Source organism: Antechinus flavipes, chromosome 2, assembly GCF_016432865.1.
Source record: "Antechinus flavipes isolate AdamAnt ecotype Samford, QLD, Australia chromosome 2, AdamAnt_v2, whole genome shotgun sequence".
In the NCBI taxonomy this organism is placed as follows: domain Eukaryota; kingdom Metazoa; phylum Chordata; class Mammalia; order Dasyuromorphia; family Dasyuridae; genus Antechinus; species Antechinus flavipes.
In genome coordinates, this window is record NC_067399.1 from 355,192,262 (window position 1) to 355,214,643 (window position 22,382).

At 33.8% G+C, this 22,382-nt stretch overlaps 1 protein-coding gene across 1 annotated transcript in view; it reads left to right on the forward strand.

The window, feature by feature from the left end:
* WDHD1 (WD repeat and HMG-box DNA binding protein 1) overlaps positions 1–22,382 on the forward strand; it is a 102,374-nt gene that overhangs the window by 41,390 nt on the left and 38,602 nt on the right. Inside the window, exons 13-16 of the mRNA XM_051978092.1 lie at positions 3,714–3,898; positions 4,328–4,569; positions 5,737–5,874; positions 19,176–19,332. Of these exons, the coding sequence (XP_051834052.1) occupies positions 3,714–3,898; positions 4,328–4,569; positions 5,737–5,874; positions 19,176–19,332 (722 nt within the window). The remainder of the gene's footprint in view (positions 1–3,713; positions 3,899–4,327; positions 4,570–5,736; positions 5,875–19,175; positions 19,333–22,382) is intronic.

Below are 22,382 nucleotides of genomic sequence, written 5' to 3' on the forward strand. Positions count from 1 at the left end.
GATGTATTCACAATTCCACCAACAATATATTAGTGTCCCAGTTTTCCCACATCCCCTCCAGCATTCCGCATTCTCTTTCCCTATCGTTCTAGCTAATCTGACAGGTGTGTAGTGGTATCTCAGAGTTGTCTTAATTTGTATTTCTCTGATTAATAATGACTTGGAGCATCTTTTCATATGACTAAAAATAGTTTCAATTTTTTTGTTCGAGAATTGTCTGTTCATATCCGTTGACCATTTATCAATTGGAGAATGGCTTGATTTCTTATAAATTAGAGTCAAGTCTCTATATATTTTGGAGATGAAGCCTTTATCAGAACCTTTGACTGTAAAAATGTTTTCCCAGTTTATTGCTTCCCTTCTAATCTTGTTTGCATTAATTTTGCTTGTACAAAAACTTTTCAATTTGATGTAATCAAATTTTTCTATTTTGTGGTCAATAATGATCTCTAGTTCTTCTTTGGTAATAAATTCCTTCCTCTTCCACAGGTCTGAGAGGTAAACTATTCTATGCTTTTCCAATTTATTTGTAATCTCATTCTTTATGCCTAGGTCATAAACTCTTTTTGACCTTATCTTGGTGTACAGTGTTAAGTGTGGGTCAATGCCTACTTCCTGCCATACTGATTTCCAATTTTCCCAGCAATTTTTGTCAAACAGTGAGTTCTTATCCCAAAAGCTGGGGTTTTTGGGTTTGTCAAACACTAGATTATTAAAGTTATTGGCTGTTTTGTCCTATGAACTTAATCTATTCCACTGATCAACTAGTCTGTTTCTTAGCCAATACCAAATGGTTTTGGTAACTGCTGCTTTATAATATAATTTTAGATCTGGTACAGCTAGGCCATCTCATTTGATTTTTTTTTTTTTTTTATGAATTCCCTTGAAATTCTCTTCCCATGTAGTAATGTAAATAGTTTAGTTCTATTGAATCCCTTATGTTTTCTTTTCCTCTTTAACCTATTTATGCTTGTCTTGGTATTAATTTTGAAGAGCATATTTTTGTTTCTAGTCTTTTTATGAAAGCTTGAAATTCTTCTTCATTGACTGACCAAAAGAAAAAATGATCATTGGAGTATTATGCTTAATTTTGCTAAGTGATTTTTGCTTGTTGTCTTAGCTCTTTTGCCTCCTAGAACATCATGTTCCACAATCTCCAATCCTTTAATTATGCTGCTAAATCCGTAATCCTGATTGTGAGCCTCCAATATTTGAATTGTTTCTTTCTGGCCACTTGCAGTATTTTTTTCATTGATCTGATAGTTCTGAAATTTGGCTGTAATGTTTCTTAGAATTTTTATTTTTGGATCTCTTTCTTGAGGTGATCAGTGGATTCTTTGAGTGCCTTTTTGCCTTCTGATTGTAATATATTGGGGAAGCTTTCTTTGATAATCTTTTGAAAGATGTTGTCCAGATACTCCTTTTAATTAAGGCTTTGAGGTAATCCACTGATTCTGATATTTTCTGCCTTACATCTATTTTTTAGGTCAGTTGTTTTTCCAATGAGGTATTCTAGATTTTCTTCTGTTTTTTCATTCTTTTGAATTTTTTTGATCTATTCTTGATGTCTAATAAAGTCATTAGTTTCCAGTTGCCCAATTCTAACTTTTAAGCAGTTGTTTTTCTCAACTAACTTTTGTGCATTTTTTTTTTTTTCCCTATTTAACCAATTGTACTTTCTATGGTCAGCTTCTTTCCTCTCCTTCTTTTCCTCCTCCTTCTTCTTGTTCTTTCTTTTTTCTTTTTGTGTGAGACAGGACGGGTGCAAGATCCCCTTCCCAATCCAATGAACTAATTGGAGACATCATCAGGTACAAAGAGAAAACATTTATTTAATCCCTGCCTGGGAGCCACCCCAACTCCTACCATGTGCACCTGGAGCCTGATCTGCTTCCGGCTTGTCTAGGTTTTAAAAGGCAAAGGACTGGAGCCGTCTCATTGGTAGACCAAAAGGACATAACCATCCTTGACCAGTGATCACTAATGCTGGCTGTCTCCTTCAGGTCATGTCACTTCCTGCAACTTCCTGTATCTTAGGTTCAAAGTTCATTCCTCCAGAGTTCTGGAAACAGAACATGTGATTCAATATTGAGAAATACTTCATCCAATCAGTCCCATTCATCTTCTTCCTCCTCTTCCCCCTCTTCTAGTTTTTTTTTTTGGCTTATCTCTTTTGGGGGGGTGAGGAAGATAGGAGATCTTTTCCCTTTCTTTTAAATTTCACCTATGTTCTCAGGGTGAAAGGGTGAAAGAGTTCTTGTGAGGGGCTGCAGACCTTGCTTGTTTACCTGGTATTGCAATGATGTTGCTCTAAGGGTCTTGGAAGATGAGGGTTTGGGGTGAGGGAGTGGCTGGTGCTGCTGGAGGCAGTAAGAACTTAGCAGCCTTTGGTAGTAATCTTTTATCCTAGTGTTTAGGGGTGTGATACCCTAACAGCAATGTGGTCCTTAGGCCGGTTATCGCAGGTTTTGAAAACGAATTCACAGTCCCAATCTCCAAGCGAGGTTTTGGCAAAAAATGGGTTTAATTTCACTGAGGAGTCTCAGTGGGCTAGTTCTTGGTTAGGAAATTAGCGAAGGTTGGGGTACAGAGATTTTATTTTATTTAGATTTCTATGGCATGGGGCTAGGGAGCAAAGGAGGGGCTAATGTCTAAATCAATAAAGGTAGTGATTGTTTCCCAAACCAAAGTGATTTCCAGATGATTTGGAGGTGGGAGTTTCCTTTGGGAACCAGGTAGGAGTGTGGGAATGCTTCCAGAGACCTGGAGGGGTTGAGATTCAGAGTTTTTCCAATGCAGGCCCAACCCCATAAAGATCCAGGACACAGATTCCTCTTACATCACTAATGCTTGATTTGTCTGGCGTCTACTGAAGCTTATAGAGTATTTCTGGTTTTCCCTATTTTAGTCTTTCTTGTTTTCTTCCAAAATTATAAGCTTCTATTTGATCCGTTTTAAGTTTCAAGGAGTTTGATGTTTGGGCAAGATTTTGTAACTCATGTCAAGCTATTAATTCCCTTTCTAATTCTTTCTTCCATAACTCTCATTTCTTTTCCATTTTTTTTTTTTTTACTCAAGAACTTCCATTTCTTTATTTAAAAAAAATTTATAACTCTTTAAAATAAAAGCAAAAAACCTCTTGCTTCATGTCTTCCAGGAATTTTAGTTGAGTTTGTGCCCAAGCTTTGTTTTACTTTGAGGCATTGCTTGTAGATGTTTTGGAGTCATTCTTTTCTTTTACATTTGTTCCTTGAACATCATTGTTTCTATGTTGGTGTTAATTCATTAGAGTGGAATTCTTTTTTCATTGTTCATTATTCCAGCTTTTGTTCTGACTTCAGATTTGATCTGAAACCTTGACTCTGGAGCTTTCCATACTTTTGGAGCAAAGATCTATACTGATCTCATTGATGCTTTCTTGGATATTAAATGTTGTCTTATTTCAAGGATCTGGGGGACAGATTGGGCACCTGCAAGCCTTTAGTGTTTTTACAGTATTGTGGTTCAGAACAAAGTTTGAAATTTGATACATGTATGGAAGATACTTTATTATAAAACAGCTTGTAATTGAGTCTCCAAAGTACACACATTGAAATAATTTCTATATCTTTCAGTTAATTGTGAAATAATTAGAATAGTTAGAATAGCTAGCTGATTTTAGATACTTATGTTTCATTAAGACTGATAATTTAATCTTAATGATCTTTTTGCAGGTTTGGAATTCTATTGGAATTATTCGATGCTATAATGATGATCAAGACAGTGCTATAGATGTGGAATTTCATGATACATCCATACATCATGCAACACATTTGTCAAACACTTTGAATTACACAATAGCAGATCTTTCCCATGAAGCTGTTTTGTTTGCCTGTGAGAGTACCACAGAACTTGCAAGGTAAAGTTAATAAATGAAGAATTTATACTGTGAACAAATATATACATTTATGCTTTATTAACTCTTGTATTACATTGTCCTCCAGCAACCTATTAAAATTCTTTGAGCTAATTTACTTTTAACTTAGTAGTTCTTAAATACAATTTTTAAATTATTTTAAAATTCTTGAAATAATTTTAGAAAATGTTTTCTCTTTCCATAAAGATATAATGACTGAATCATATCAAGATTTTTAGTTTAAAAAAACATCAATGAAGACTATATGTATTTATTTATGTAGATTCATATGCATTAGCCACTGAATTTTTAGTTTGATTTATAGCAAGCAAACGCTTGTCTATTTGGGGATTTTATGTAGCAACCATCTGTTTAAATGGAATATGAAGGTTTTAAACATTTCTTTATTCTTTTTTCTCTTCCAATTTTAAGCAAGCTTCATTGCTTGCATTTTAGTTCATGGGATTCAAGTAAAGAGTGGACAGTAGATATGCCACCAAATGAGGATATTAAAGCGATTTGTCTTGGTCAAGGATGGGCTGCTTCTGCCACCAGTGCTTTGCTCCTTCGTATCTTTTCTATAGGAGGTGTTCAGAAAGAGGTCTTCAGTCTTCCTGGCCCTATTGTGTCAATGGCTGGACATGGAGAGCAACTTTTGATTGCTTTCCACAGAGGTAGCTATTTTTTTTTTTTTTTTTTTTTTTACCTTTTTTATACTTTCTCTGTTGTGTGGTATTAAATACCAAAGAAACTAAACATTTTCTTTTTGCTTTTATCTTTATTTCACTGTTCTTTTATCTTTATTCATTTTAAAAGATTATTAGAAAAATATTGATACATTTTATTTTGACATATTATAATTGTCTCTTATTTACTTGATTTACATTGTTGTAGTCATTGTATGTAGTACAATTTTTTTCTGTTTTCTTTACTCCCACAATAATCTTTGAATAGAGGGAACTGGAATTTTAGACTGTTACTAAAGAACCTATTTTTATATTCACTATCAGCAGTGAAAGTACACTCTAATTTTAGGGTTATTAGAATTAGCAAAAGCATTCCATGTTGGGATTTTGTGTCTTTTTTCAGTTTGTATTTTGTTAAGTAAAAAATGGAAATTTAAGTATTGTCAACCAGTATTGTCAAACTCAAAAAAGGAGATCACTAAACCATAGATAAAGATTTTTGAAGATCACATATCAACTTAGTTTTAAAATATAATATTATCTATGTTTTGTTGTTTTGATTTATTTTATTAAATATTTCCTAGTTGTGTTTTAATCTGGTTCAAGCCATACTTGGGAATGTTACGGAATGCGTGTTTGATACCTCTGTTATAAATTAGCATACCAAAAATCAGTATCTAGTATAGGAAGTCAAACATTCATAAAACTTAATGAAGAAAGTTTTTTGCACTTCCTATAATAGATGTGATCTTTTCTTAATATATAGTGTTTGAGGTTTGGGATTTTGTTTGTTAAAGTTGATTAGTGAGCTGCTTTGAACATATTGGATACTTGTAAGTATTATTTGATGTGGGTTGCAGAAATGAAGAAACATAAAAACATCTTGTCATATACTTTGTAAAAATCACAGTTGTAATATATTTGATATGCTATATGTATATTTTATATGTGAATTTGATATATAGTCTAATGATTAAGGACTAAATAGTGTCATATGGGTTTGATACTAGATAACAAACCTGATATGAATCTTAAATGTTATTGTTATAAGAATTACTCAAAGCATGAAACTGTGTCACAAATAACTATTTTGATTATTTGTTATGGTATGATAATCTTTGATGTGTAATTGTAATGTGTAGTTTTTCTTGACAGGTACTGGATTTGATGGAGATCAATGCCTTGGAATACAACTGCTTGAGTTGGGGAAAAGGAAAAAGCAGATTTTGCATGGAGACCCTCTTCCTCTTACAAGGAAGTCTTATCTCACCTGGGTGGGGTTTTCAGCTGAAGGCAAGATAAATTTACTGAATTTTCCTTGACCTTTTATTGTCAAATGTCAAGCATTTATTTTTTCTTCTTTCCAGCATCTGTCAGCCCCCAACATGGAAGAGAAAATAGAATGACAAAGCCCTTATATAAATAGATATTACCAAAGCAAAACAAATTCCCATGTTATTCATATTCAGAAATATCAGTGGACTTGGAATAAAGAAGACCTGAGTATAACTCCAACCTCAGATACTGACTAGCTAGATATTGACCCTGGGCAAGTCATTTAACCTGTCTGTTTCAGTTTCCTCATCTGTACAATGAGAATCATTACATAATCTATTTCCCGAGGTTATTGTGAGAATAAAATGAGATTTGTGAAGTACTCTGCAAATCTTAAAAATACTATATAAAAAATGATAGTTATTATCATTCTACATCTTGAGTTCTTTACTTCTCTTTGGGGAATGGGATGGCATGCTTTATCAGTCCCCTTGAATCATAATTGTTCTCTGCATTGATCAGGAATTCTGAAGGCTTCCAAAATTTTCATCAGTTAAATAAATCAAATTATTTCTTAAGCACTAATATTGCCACATACAGTTGGCTATAAAACTAAAAAGAATGAAATACTCTCTACTTGCTTACCTTTTAATGGGATAGACAACAAACATATAAAATATGTGCTATATAAATATAAAGTTAGCAAATGCAAATGTATTTGTGAGGGAAGGTACTAGCAATTGAGATTAGGAAAGGTTTCATGGAAAAGATGATGCCAATTAGTATAAATTGTTCTTTTTTTTATTTCACTTTGCAATTGTTCATATAGGGCTTCTAGGTTTTTCTAAAATACTCCCTTTTATTATTCCTTATGGTACAATAATATTCTATTATTTTAAAATACCATAATTAATTAACCATTTTAACTGCCCTTTATTTTACTTTTTCAATTAACAAGCATGAATTTTCTCTCTCTTCAACCCTCTCCATGTTTCATTTCAGAAAAAATAAATAAATAAAACACTTCTAGCAAATATATATAATCAAGCAAAGGAAATTCCTATTTTAGCTATGTTCAAAAATGCATGTCTTATTCTGCATCTTAATTCCATCAGCTTATTTTGGATAACATGTCTATCATCATTCCTTAGGAATTGTGATTTGTTGTTAAATTGATTACATAAAGCTTTCATAATTGTTTTTTAACAATGTTTTACATGATTATATCATAATTTGTTTAGCCTAATATATAAGCACCCCATGGTTTATAGTCCTTTGCAGCCCTACAAAAAGACTGCTATAAATGTTTTTTATATATAATTACTTTTTCTTTTTCAGTAATCTCTTTGAAGTATAGAATTAATAGAGGAATCACAAGGTCAAGGGAGATACACAGTTTAGTAACTTTTGAGATATAATTCTAATTGCTTTCCAGAATAATTGGACTAATTCACAATTTTGACAGAGGCACATTAATGTGCCCATTTTCCCATGTCCTCACCAACATTTTTCATTTTTGCTAATCTGATAGATGTGAAGTCAAACACTAAGTTTAATTTGCATTTCTTTTTTTCATAAGACTTGATACCTTGAAGTTTTTCCTTTAAAAAGTGCCTATTCATAGCCCTTGACCATTTATCAGTTATTAATTGGTTCTTATTCATCAGAAATAAGGCCTTCACTTGAAAATACTTTATAAAGATTTTTTTCCGGTTAACTGTTTCTTTTGAAATTTTAGCTTTTTTAGTTTTGTTTATATTTTTAAAATTTTATATAATCAAATCCCCCATTTATTTTCTATAAACCTCTCTGTCACTTGTTGAGGTAGCTTCAAGCCTAGACCTAGAGTTAGGAAGACCTGAGTTTCCAGTTAAGCCTCACTTACTCTCTCTCTAATTCTGAGAAAGTAACCTCTGTTTGCCTCAGTTTCCTCAACTATAAATGGAACTAAATAATTCATTTTCAGGGTTGTTGTGAGAATCAAATGAGTTAATATTTATCAAAAAATGCTTAGTACAATTCCTGAGGGTACACAATAGGTATTTTATAAATGATTATTCATTTCCTTCCCTCTTTCCTCTTGTGGGGTCATGAACAGTTCTCCTATCAGTAGATCTGAAAGGTAGTTTTTCCTTGCTCCAATTTGTTTATGACATTTTATATATTGAAGTTATGTGTCCATTTGCAATTTGTTTTGTTATGTGATGGGAGGTCTTGATTTAAGCCTAAATTCTGCCTGATTGCTTTCCAGTTTTTCTTGAACTATTTTATTATTATTATTTTTTAGCACTTTTAGTTTTTTGGCAGTTTGATAAATAATGGCATTGAGTAAACAAATTAGTTTAGGTCTCTGTCTACCCATGATTAATTAATATTTCTCCCATTATTTATGTATTTCTTTTAAAAGTTTTTATAATTGTGTTTTTATATAATTCCTATGTATAAAGCTAACATTTCTAGCGATATATCAAATAATTATTGTGATAATGATTATTTTTACATTACCCTTATTTTATTGGAGAGGACTCCAAGTTATCCCTAATTTTTAAAATGCTGGTTCTGGATTTTAAATGGATACCACTTATTATATTAAGAAAAATAATTTTCCAGTATATTTAGTGGAAGTAAATGTTGCATTTTTTCAAAAGTTTTTTTCTGCATCTATTGATATAATCATTATTTTTGTTGTTATTAATATGGTCTATTATGTGTATAGTTTAATATTGTATTATTCCTGTATTCCTAGTTTTTTTTTTTTATTTTTGCTTGCATATTTTTATTTATTTATTTATTTATTTTTTTAATTTTTTATTTAATAATTACATTATATTGACACTCGTTTCTGTTCCGATTTTTTTTCCCCCTCCCTCCCTCCACCCCCTCCCCTAGATGGCAAGCAGTCCTTTATATGTTGGATATGTTGCAGTATATCCTAGATACAATATATGTTTGCAGAACCGAACAGTTCTCTTGTTGCGTAGGGAGAATTGGATTCAGAAGGTATAAATAATTCGGGAAGAAAAACAAAAATGCAGATAGTTTACATTCGTTTCCCAGTGTTCTTTCTTTGGGTGTAGCTGCTTTTGTCCGTCATTTATCAATTGAAACTCAGGTCTCTTTGTCAAAGAAATCCACTTCCATCAAAATATGTCCTCATACAATATCGTTGTCGAAGTGTATAATGATCTCCTGGTTCTGCTCATTTCACTTAGCATCAGTTCATGTAAGTCTCGCCAGTCCTCTCTGTATTCATCCTGCTGGTCATTTCTTACAGAACAATAATATTCCATAACATTCATATACCACAATTTACCCAGCCATGCTCCAATTGATGGGCATCCATTCATTTTCCAGTTTCTAGCCGCTACAAATAGGGCTGCTACAAACATTTTGGCACATATAGGTCCCTTTCCCTTCTTTAGTATTTCTTTGGGATATAAGCCCAATAGAAACACTGCTGGATCAAAGGGTATGCACAATTTGATAATTTTTTGGGCATAATTCCAGATTGCTCTCCAGAATGGTTGGATTCGTTCACAACTCCACCAACAATGCATTAGTGTCCCAGTTTTCCCGCATCCCCTGCAACATTCATCATTATTTTTTCCTGTCATCTTAGCCAATCTGACAGGTGTGTAGTGGTATCTCAGAGTTGTCTTAATTTGCATTTCTCTGATCAATAATGATTTGGAACACTCTTTCATATGAGTGGTAATAGTTTCAATCTCATCCTCTGAAAATTGTCTGTTCATATCCTTTGACCATTTATCAATTGGAGAATGGCTTGATTTCTTATAAATTTGAGTCAGTTCTCTATATATTTTGGAAATGAGGCCTTTATCAGAACCTTTAACTGTGAAAATGTTTTCCCAGTTTGTTGCTTCCCTTCTAATCTTGTTTGCATTAGTTTTATTTGTACAAAGGCTTTTTAATTTGCTGTATTCCTAGTTTAAATCCAGCTTGGATATATTATGTGATCTTTGTGGTAGATTGTTGTAGTCTCTTTATTAATACTTTATTTTAAATTTTTATGTTGATGTTCATTATCGATTCTATTTCCTATGTTTTTCTGTTCTATATTCTTGCTTTTCTCTGTTTTGACTCTCCCTCGTTTCTGTCATGTTCCTATCATAGAAGGAATTTGGTTAAATCCCATCTTTTTCTAATTTTGCTATCAATTTTTTAAATATTAGAATGGTTTATTTAATATTAGAATTAATATTAGAACTACTCTGGTAGTTTCATTTATGCCTTGTTGAGTTTATTTTTCTGAAATTGTTATTTATATTATCTATTTCTTGTTACAGTAATCTAGGCATTTTTATAATTATGTAACCATTTATTTTAGCTCTTGATTTTATTTTTAGTTAGGCAAAATAGTTTCTAATAGTTTTCTTTATTCTTCACTTGTTATGATTGCTCATTTTTCTCTTTTGGTACTAGTACTTTGGCTTTCCTCCTTCTTTAAATCACTAATTTATTAATCCACACATCCGATCAAAAATTGAGAGAAATTTTTAAAGACCTTTGTAACAAATGTGCATAGTAAAGTAAAATCAATCCACATTGACTATTTATAAAAATACATATCTCTTTTCTTCTTTTTGTGTTGATCAACTCTTTCACCTTTATCATAGTTCTTCTTGGGACAAGGTTAATTATTACATTGATCAGAATTGTTAAATCTTTCAAAATTAATTTTCTTTACAATGTTGCTGTCCTTTTATAAATTGTTTTTCTGGTCCATCTTATTCTACTCTGTGTCAGTTCACAATAAGAATCTCTGAAATTGTCTTTCATCTCTTATGACATTATAATATAGTCATTCATATGCCCCACGCCATTCCCCGGTTGTCTAAGAAGTTATCTAAGACACTTAGATTCTAACTCTTTTTTCCATTTTTAATCATCTATTTATAATTTGGAAATTTGTTTTGCTTATTTCTTATTCTTCCTCTTAAATACCACCACTCTCCTTTTCCCCTTACTAATCCTAGTTGTTTCTCCCATACAGCTCCTTCTCATCGCATAAATATATATACTTTTCTGGGTTTCTCTGGATTTTATATTTTTATTTCATAGTTCTTGTGTAGGTTTGTCTTTTTTTTCAGAAATGCTTTGAAATGAAATGCTCTGTTCCATTAAAGGTTTGTTGTTGTTTTTCTCTCTGTAGGATTATAGTTAGTATTACAGTTAAGTTATTCTTCATTTTAGGCCTGTATCTTTTGCTTTTTTGAATATTTTATTCTAAAAACAGCCCTTGTTTATAATAGACTAAGTTGCAGGTCTGTGTGATTGTGACTTTGGTAAACTGATTTTTTGAATGCTTGTAGTATTTTTTCTTTGATGTAGGAGCTTTGGGTTTGGGCTATGATATGAGACTTTTCCTTTTGGACTGCCTTTCAAGAAGCAACTAATAAATTCCTTTTATCTTTAATTTGCCCTCTGGTTCAAATAGAATTGGAGAATTTTCTTTAATGATTTCTTGAAACATAGTGTCCATGTTTTATCAGGTCATTATTTTCAGGTAGACCAATGATTCTTAAATTATTTCACCTTGAACTTTTAAATTTTTCTTTTAGGAAATATCACTTATAATATTTTTTTTTAGTCTTTTGATTTTGTTCTATTTCTTGAAAACATTGGTTTCTATTCTACTTTTCAGGAAATTCATCTTTTGGGTAGGTTTGCCATACTTTCTTCTAAGCTTTTTATTATTCTTCTAGTTTCTTCCCTAATTAATTGGTGGTACATTGCTGGGCTTAGTCTAAAGTGAAGAATGCCTGAATTCATATTCAGCCTCAGACACTTACTGTATGAACCTCAACAAGTCATTACCTCTAATTGCCTCAATTTCTTCAACTGTAAAATGAGCAATAATAATAGTACCTATTTTACAGGGCTGTTATGATATAAGAATCAAATAAGATAATATTTGTAAAACTGGATACCTTTGTGGCTGATTATATAAATGCTCATTCCTTTTCTTTTCCTTTCCCTTTTCCTTTTCCTTGAGATTTTTTGTTTTATTTTTTATCTCTTGCTTAATGTTTTAGCATTCATATAATTCATGTGGGAAATCTCATCTTTTCGTTTAAGTTTCTCCTTGCAATTGTTGCTAGATTACTTGTTCTTTACTTGAGATATCTAGACACATTTTTTAAATGCTAGACAGAGTTTTCTGTGTTTTTCTCATCTTTTTAGCTTTAGTTCTTGAACTGGGACTTTATGATAGTCCAAGGGTCTTTGCTGCAATTTTGGGTTGGATGGTTGGCCTTTTAAGTCTCCCCAATTGTCTGGGTTCTAAACTGAGGTACCTCTCAGGATTAATCACTTCCTATGCCACCAAGGTTCAGAGCATTGAATCTTTAAGGTTCTCTCTGTTTTCTCAGATCAGACCTCAAAGACCTCCAAGCCTATCTATCCAGTGTGCTGTCGGATACAGCACTATTGAAGTGCTGTAAAATCTTGCAAATTGCTACATGCTGCCTTCTGTTGTATCCTGGAGTTTTCAACTTTCTCATCCTTTTACTTTGTTGGAGGAGCTTTTTATTCTTGTATCCTCTTGGCATAGACATTTGCAAGGTACATATGTTCTTGGTCCACCTCTAATCATGCTGGGATATTATGTTTTGTTAGCACTGATTTGCTGGTAGCCTTTTTGCTTTTGCTCTTGGGCTTCTGATTGATCTTTTGTGCATTTCTAGGATGTAATAAATTATTTACTTTGCTTTTTCATTAAATTTCTTAATTTTTATTCAGTTTGATGTAAACTTAAACTTCATGATTTTTCTGGATTGATATATAGGAGATGTATGATCTGTCTCCTAATCAGAAAGCCACTATTGCTGAAAGTCTCCTTTAATTAATCGTTAAATCTTTCTTTCACTATTCCTTAACCAACTACCATTTTTATTGCATTGTGGCCAAGTAAAAATTTAAATATTTCTGTTTTTCTGTCCATCTTTGTGAATTTTTTATGCTGTAATACATAGTTTTTGTAAAGATGCTAGATACCATTGAAAATTATATATTTTACTTTCATTTCCATTCTATAGAGAAACTAGAAAACTAGCATACTTAACTTTAAAATTCTTTTTAGGACCTTGATTTCTTTCTTTTTTCTTTTTTCTTTTTTTTAGATTATATTTGTTTATGTCTGAAAGGGGTACTTTGAAGTCCCTACCTTTTGGTTTTATTTTCCATTCTAGTAACTAGTTTAACTTTTTCTTTAAAATCTTTAAGATTTTACCATTATCTGCCATTAAAAAAAAAGAGGCAAGAAAAAGCTTTTGCTGTGGGGAGGAAGAGGGAGGAAGAGGGAGAAGCGAGGGGGAAAAAGTGAACCTTACTCCCATCAGAATTGACTCAAAGAAAATAGCATATACATCTTCAATAGGGGTATAGAAATCTATCTTATCCTGCAGGAAAATAAGAGAGAAATGAAATGTGGGAAGCAAGAAAGGATGATAAAAGAGAGGGCATGTTGGGGGAAGGAGTGGTCAATATCAAAACACTTTTGAGGAGAGACATGGTGAAAATAAAGAATAAATGAGAGAAAATATAGTTAGCAATAACAATTGTAAAAAGAATTTGGAAGCACGTTTCTCTGATAAAGCCTCATTTCTCAAACAGAGGGAACGGAGTTAAAATTATGAAAAAATAAGAGCCATGCCCCAGTTGATAAATGATCAAAAGATATGACCTGGGCCCAAAGGACTATAAATTCACATATATCCTTTGACCTAACAACACAAATACTTGACATGAATACCCAGATTGATTCGGGGAAAAAAAAGAATATGCAAAAAGTATTCATAGTAGCTCTCAGGGCAAAAAAAAAAAAACTTGAAATGAAGGGAATGCCCATCACTTGGGGAATAGCTCAATAAACTGTGATAACACATTGACCACTAAGGAAACTGTCCATATGGCAGCACAGAGAATCCACTGAAGAAACATTCCATCTCCAGTATCAAATTTTTTAACTGGAACAAAGTTGGACCCAAATAAGATAACAGCTGCAGCCGAGGAGATGAAGCCGACAGTGAGATCTGTTCCATTGTTGCTGTGTTCCATGGTGGTGATACTGCCTGGGAGCCAACTGAAGATACTGAGATTTGATGTAGATTCAGCTTCGCTATAAAGGTGACCTCGCCCCATTGTGGAAAGGAATTGGCCATGTCATTAAAGTTCCAGATAATTATGGAGATGAAATTGCAATTGAATTGAGGAGTAGTGTTGGAGCCCCTGTAGAAGTTACTTATAACTTCCAAGTGGATTTTGTATGGAAGTCCACTTCATTTGACAGGATGCAGAGTGCATTAAAAACGTTTGCTGTGGATGAAACCTCAGTCTCTGGCTACATTTACCACAAACTGTTGGGTCATGAAGTAGAGGATGTGATTATTAAATGCCAGCTGCCAAAACGTTTTACAGCACAAGGACTCCCTGACCTCAATCATTCTCAGGTATATGCAGTAAAGACTGTTTTGCAACGACCTTTGAGCCTCATCCAGGGACCACCTGGTACAGGAAAGACTGTCACATCAGCTACAATTGTCTACCATTTGGCTAGACAAGGCAATGGGCCTGTGCTAGTTTGTGCTCCAAGCAATATAGCTGTGGATCCAGTTGACTGAGAAGATTCATCAGACTGGACTGAAAGTTGTTCGTCTTTGTGCTAAAAGCCGGGAAGCAATTGATTCTCCTGTATCTTTTTTGGCACTGCACAACCAGATCAGGAATATGGATAGTATGCCTGAACTCCAGAAGCTACAACAACTGAAAGATGAAACAGGTGAACTTTCATATGCTGATGAAAAGCGTTACCGAGCATTGAAACGCACAGCTGAGCGAGAACTGCTCATGAATGCAGATGTGATCTGCTGCACGTGTGTGGGAGCAGGTGATCCAAGGCTTGCCAAGATGCAGTTCCGATCCACTTTAATTGATGAAAGCACTCAGGCTACTGAACCAGAGTGTATGGTACCAGTTGTTCTTGGAGCCAAACAGCTGATCCTAGTAGGAGATCATTGCCAGCTGGGGCCTGTAGTCATGTGCAAGAAAGCTGCAAAAGCAGGCTTGTCTCAGTCCCTATTTGAGCGGCTAGTGGTGTTGGGGATCCGTCCAATCCACCTACAAGTCCAATATCAGATGCATCCTGCCCTTAGTGCTTTCCCATCTTCTATGGGAAATGATAAACAGTATGCTCCCAGGAAGCAAAAAAACCTTGAAAAGCCCTTCATGAACTCAAGCAAAATGAAATGTACAGTATACAAAGTAATAGCAATATTCTGGGATGATCATCTGTAAATGACTTTGCTATTCTTAGTAGTACAGTCATCCATGACTATTCTGAAGGACTTATGATGAAGAATCTTATCCATTCTCAGAGAAGGAACTGATTGTATCTGAATACAGATTGAAGCATTTTCTTTCTTTCTCACCCTTTTTTTTAAAAATCATTTTTTCTTCAGGGTTTTTATTTTTATTGGAGTAGGAGATCTTTTTTTTTTGACAATTTGACTTTTATGTAAATGTTTTACATAACCTCATAATTGTGTGTGGGGATAAGGGAGATAATCTAGAACTTAAAGTTTTGAAACATGTAAAAAATTTTTTTTGTTTCAAATGTAATCAGGGAAAATAAACTAATTAGCAAAGAAACAAAAAATATTTTGCCATTCTGTTGTGTGGTATGTGTGTAGATACAATATTAGTATTAATGCAGTGTGTATGATACTTGGCAGCATAATAATTTTCCTTTTTTTTTTCTTTTATCCAAGTCACTTTTTGCTTTTTCCTTATTTGTTATCATGATTGCTATTTTTTTTTCAAGTTAAGTTGAAGCATAATACATTTGCTCTAGTCTTTTATTTGAACTTTATATGAACTTAATGTTTTAAGTTTTTTTCTTATAAAGAATATATTGTTAGTTTTTACTTTCTAATCCTTCCTGCTATTATTCTATTTATGTTCACATTTATTATCATTATTTATTTCCTTGCATCTAATTTGGTTATACTTTTCCTTCTCTTTGTTTCCGGTTACCTTCTTTACTAAGATGAAGACGATAGTGAGGTTAGTACTACTATAGTTAGTGCCAGTGATCTGTGCTTGCTAAAATCTACCCCTGTTCTCTTCTCATTTATATTTACATAGATTCTTATCCTTTCTTTCATTTTAAAAACCCCTTATTGTTCCACCTTCCAAGATTGGAGTTTGTATTGGTTATTATTACATAAAACCCAACTCTCTGAACTCTATCTTCCATCTTATTTCTCCTTCTCCTTTTCCCTTTTCCTACTTCTTTGTTGAGTTCAAAGTATCTCTCTCCCCAAGTTTTGTTTTGTTTTGTTTTGTTTGTTTATTTTGCTGAGGCAATTGGGGTTAAGTGACTTGCCCAGGATCACACAACTAGGAAGTATTAAGTGTCTGAGGTCAGATTTGAACTCAGGTCCTCCTGACTTTAGGGCTGGTGCTCTGCCCACTGTGCCACCTAGCTGTCATGTGCCCAAAGTTTTTAAGCCCTCCTTAACTAGTTTACATGAAAGTGAGATTCTTTTACCCCTTCCTCCTTACTTGTATAATTTTCTACTTGCATATCCCGAGTATATGAACTCTCCTTCCTTTTTTTCCCCATTTCTTTAGTGTGTGGCTTTTCCTTCTCCATCTTCTGTCTTTAAAGATAGTTAGAATATAATATCCAGACTCAAGTGCATTGCCATATTTAACTTCTGTGACTTGATGACATTGGGATTCTGATACTTACTGTTAATATTTCTCTTTACTCTTCTGCTTGAGATTTTCTTTCTTTTTCCCAGGCTTAATATGTTTCTCGTTGTCTTATTATATCATTCTGATTCTTGATCCATTCTGATTTTCAGATAGATTGTTAATTGGGTAAGATTTTGTACCTCTTGTTATAAGCTATTTTTCCAAGGTTTTTTTTTTTCTAGAGTTCTCTTTTCTAATTATTTCCTTTGGTGATCTCATTTACTTTATATGATTTTTAGAAAGCTCTTCCAGACATCTTTGTTGACTTTTTACCCAAAGTATAACTTTTAGTTGAGGAAATCTTGTCCTTGATGGTAAGCTCCAGTTTACTACTGATTATTGTAGCCCCATCAGTTAGCTTGAAATTTCTGCAAGTACAATGACAGAAGTATAATCTTGTTCTAGATTGCTTATTGTTGTTTATTTCAAGTTTGTGGGTGAATCAGTGATCCTGTTTTGGGTCAGAACTGTGGAACTGTCTGTTCTTGGCTTTTGTTCTTACTCTTTGCCTGCTATATAGTTTCAACCCCCAGCTAAGCTATGTCTAAGACCTTCCTTTGCTGGAAGATTCTGTGCAAGTCTTCCTGGCTGAAATCTCTTTTCCTAGTTCCTACAAGTTTCAGATTGTTTACCTGACCAGGCCTGAGCCACTTTGGTTTCTTCTTGGATTTTCAGATCACTACTTAGTTTGTTATTCTGCATGTCTTTGTTTTGGCAGAGATTTGGGCTGTCCTATTGCTTCCTACTCATTTATCTTTGCTGGTCCAAAATTCCTTCATTTTAATACTCTTACTTGATTGAAATGCTATTTTTCCCTTAAGCAGCATCTTGATGAATTAAAAAAAAATGTCTTAGGGATTATTCAGTTAATCAGTTTTTGAGGACTCACAGTAATCAAAAATAAAAATACAAAGAAGAACAATACTTTTTTTAATCTGAAAGTCCTGTTCTCAGAAACTGCTGAAACACAACATACATTAGAATGATGGTTAAAATTATTAGTTTTATATTATTGTTCTGTAAGAAATGACCAGCAGGATTAATACAGAAAGGATTGGTGAGACTTACATGAACTGATGCTAAGTGAAATGAGCAGAACCAGGAGATCATTATATACCTCAACAATGATTCTGTATGAGGATGTATTCTGATGGAAGTGGATTTCTTCAACAAAGAGATCTAACTCAGTTTCAATTGATCAAGGATGGACAGAAGCAGCTACACCCAAAGAAAGAACACTAGGAAATGAATGTAAACTGCTTGCATTTTTGTTTTTCTTCCTGGGTTATTTATACCTTCTGAATCCAATTTTTCCTGTGCAATAAGAGAACTGTTCAGTTCTGCACACATATAGTGTTTCTAGGATATACTATAACCTATTTAACATGTATAGGACTGCTTGCCACCTGGGGGAGGGGGTGGAGGGAGGGAGGGGAAAAATCGGAACAGAAGTGAATGCAAGGGATAATGTTGTAAAAAATTACCCTGGCATGGGTTCTGTCAATAAAAAGCTAATAAAATAAATAAATAAATGAATGAATGAAGTTATGCCCCCCCCCCCAAAAAAAAAAGAAAAATTGTTAGTTTTATAGGACTTTCAGCAGAAGTGTAGTCAGTTTCAGGGCTAGCTTTCTGAATAGACCTATACTATACTATACTAAACTATACTATATATATATACACACGCACCTACGCACACAGACACAGACACACACATCACCCAGTTGAACTAATGATACTTTGAATTTGTATACTTTTAGCTTATAACAAGAGTTTATTAGATCCTAATTGAATTCAGATAGCAAGGGTTTAAGAATTTTTTGTGAGAAGAAATAATTTTGGGTTTTATGTAAGGAGTGTAGATCTGGGTAGAGATCGAGGCAATTCTAAGGTTTGACTCTGGGAATTTCTCTAAGATTACCTGTGTGACAATTATAAAGAAAGTACTAGTTAAATACAAATTATTTTTGTTTTAAACTTTTAGCAAGAGAGTTTTCATATTTCATATACTTTAATGGAAAAAAAAAAACTCAAGACAGGAGGTGTGACTCCAGGTTCCATTTGTGCTGCTTCCTAAATGTATGATAGTGAGCAATTCACCTTAACTTCTGTAAGCCTCAATTTCTTTCTCAGTAACTGTTGAGCTATTACATTATTTATTAGTCTCTAGTTGTACTTTGGACTTCATAAAATGATTGTGAAAAAAAAATTTTTTACAAAATTTAAAGCATTAATTGTATTATCTTCCAGCAGGTGGCATAATTTTTACCAAACTATTATATTTTTTCCTCTGTGTTTTTATTTTTGTTATATATAATAGATATTAGGAAATATATCATTATGTGTGTCATTATTATAGGAAAATAACTGTAATTAAATGTGACTTTTTAAATAAAAAGAATCTAATCATTAGCTCTTTAGCCTCTTTTATTTTTCTAGTTTCTAATATGAAGCTGTTTCTTAAGTATATATTGATTGCCTAGTAAATAGCTACATCTATATTTCATTTGTTAAAAAATTATTTTTTAATTTGTAAATAGGTTCTCCTTGTTATGTGGATTCAGAGGGCATCGTACGAATGTTAAACAGAAAACTTGGCAATACATGGACTCCCATATGTAATACCAAAGAGCATTGCAAAGGAAAATCTGATCATTACTGGGTAGTTGGCATCCATGAAAACCCTCAGCAGCTAAGGTGAAATATTAGATAATATTACAAACTAATCTTTTTTTTTTCTTTGATAAAAATTACTTTGAAATAATCCATAAGTACCATATATACTCGAGTATAAGCTGAGTTTTTCTGCCCAATTTTTGGGCAGAAAATCCCCTCCTCAGCTTATTCTCGAGTCACTAGATAAAACATGTGTAAATATCCCTTTGAATGCCCCCCTGCTGTGTAGTATACAGCAGGAGTGCTGACTGTGATACTACAGGGCCGGCCGTTGCTATGGTGATGCGGCTGTTCCTATAGTATCACAGTTGGTAACCAGACTATATACTAATGCTGACAACTGCTCTACATACATATACCGGCATCCACTCTCCTCCTCTGCGGGCACCGGTGCGCTACCTAAACCTACTGATATAATAAGTTTCCCCAGATTTTTGGGTTAAAATTAGGGGCCTCAGCTTATATTCGGGTCGGCTTATACTCGAGTATATACGGTATTTATTGTCATTTATTCTTGCTAATTCAGCCATGAAGTAAGAGAATCTTTGCTAATCATGGTCTTCCATTTATGCCATGATGAGCAGAGTTCCTTAGTTCTGATAATTTTTTTTAAAAAATCATGAATTGTTGATTAGATAGAATACTTGATTATCTGTCATTATGAGGAGCTATAGTTAGCACAAATGATTGAAATGTAGAGATGATTCCATAAGCTTCTTTATAGCCATTACTTCAAGAATTTTGCTCTATCAGTTCTTTTTAATAAAGGTGCTAACAAATACTAAACATTGACTTGTTTGAGTTGTGATTACTCCCTAGTGTTGCTGCTGAAAGGGAGAATACCAATAGGTGATGAAAATGTTCTGTACAATGACTCTTATCAGAAAATAGGCTTTATAGGGTTATACTCCACAGGAGATCTCTAACACCCCAACATCTATTACCTAGCATTCATGGACCTATGAATGCTACCCTGAAATCCAGGCTTAATATTTCCATCCCTATTTCTCTACCCATGTGGATACCCACTATTCTTGCCCCCTCCTCCCCCCACCTCTGTATTTCCTTTCCCACAATTATATCCAAACATGATAGGAATCCCAAGAAACAGTCTCACAAAGTAATTCCATTACCTACTCCAGTTAGGAATAGTCTGTTAGAGGCCATGGCTTGGTTCCTTATACTCTTGCTTTTCTGTTATCCTCATTCTGTCTCTCTTTCTCCTGGGTGGAGATGAAGGCAAAATATCTCTGATGTACATGCTTTCCTTCTGATGTCCCATTTTAAGTGCCTGCTCTGAATAAAATTTGAGAAAACCTGAAAAGAAAAAAAAAAAAAAGAAAATAGACTTTCCAATTTTATTTCTCCTAAACTCAGCATAAAAGGTTCTAAAATCCCTTTGTGATTTAGAGCAATAGTTCTAAATATCTTGTCTATATTACTAACTTTTCTTCCTTTCCTTTCCTTTCCTTCCCTTGTCATCCTAACCAAATATCATCTCAGTATAGTTTTATTTTTGTGTATCATTTAACTTTTATTCACAGAGAATAGCCTAATGAGTGCCATTTTTTTTTAAGTTTTCAGCAGACAAGAGAGAACAAGATATTCTCATTCTATTAGGCATCCTTGATTTTTGGCATGATGGGCTTATCTCCTATTTTGCAAAGAAACGAGGTTGTGAACTTGTTCGTGCCCTGTATTTGGCATTTCACATATAAATAAATAAAATCTCTGTACTCTTAGTGGACTGTTTTTACATTCTATCAATGTCAAATCTGTCAGTAAATATTTAAATGACGGGTACAGACTATGTCTTGAGGATTCAAAGAAAAGAGAAAAGTAGCTCCTGCCCTCAAGGAGCTCACACTTTATTTGGGGAGACAATGTGCAAACAATTATGTATAAACAAGTTAAAATGCAGGATAAATAATCAACAAGTTAAAGCTACCAGAAGGAAGATGGAATAAGAAAGGTTTCCTTTAGAAATTAAGGTTATATCTCAAACTAGAAGGAAACTAGGGAAGTGAGGAAGTGAAGATGAAGGCGATGAACATTTCAGGGATGAGGAACAAGTGAAAATACTCATAGTCTTGAGAGTCTCTTGTATGAAGATCAGCAAGGAGGCCCCTATTTTTGGATCACTAGTGGGGGAAATGAGATAAGTTATGAAGGACTTTGAATACCAAAAGATTTTATATTTGTTCTTGAAGGTGATAGTAATAAGGTCTATAGGAACCAAAATGAGATTAGAGTTTCTGGTGGTCAGGGAGTTAAATGATAAGGTCTAATGGTAGGTTTGGCGTTCAGGGAACCAAATGGAGAGCTTTGGCTCCCCTGCACCCCCTTGGGATTCAGCATAAAGAGTAGGGAGTTTTGCGGAACTCCCTTCTGGTGGCACAGAGATTCTCTGTAAAGGAATTTACAGACCCCAAAACCTAGATTGATAAAAGAGGTTTATTATGGGAATTGGGAAGTAAGGTTAGAAATCCTGACAGAGAGGTATAAAGTTAGGTGGTTAGAGAAATAGGTGAGGATAAAAAGAGGATAACAGTGGAAAAGAATATTATTCCAACGGGCAGATCTATGGAAAAAGGAATTTTGCACTGAAAATGTAGTTCTCAGTGGACAGAAAGTCCTGGTAGCAAAGGGAGCTGCCAAGGCCCATCTGCACCCAAACTGGGTTTCAGCTTGAGCTGGAATTCAGTGAATTTCATCAGTTCTATAAGATTGGAATTCCTTTGCTAGATAACACAAAGACACTGTCTTGTTTGCTTTCCCTTGGGCGGGGTCCCTCACTGAGGCAGAGTTGAAGGAGATTTTCTCCTTCAAGGATTTTTAGAGTTTCGGGGTTCCCTCTTCAATAGGAGTCCACCAAAATTTATTGAATAGGGTGTGTGCCATGGTCAAATCTGAGCTTTAGGAAAATTACTTTCATAGCTGTGTGGAAATGAATTGGAAGAGAGTTGAGATAGGCAGACTCATTAGAGGCTATTGCAGAATAGCTAATACATGAATTGTTGAGGGCCTGGATCAGAGTGATAGCAGTTATCATACAAGAAAAGGTGACAGAT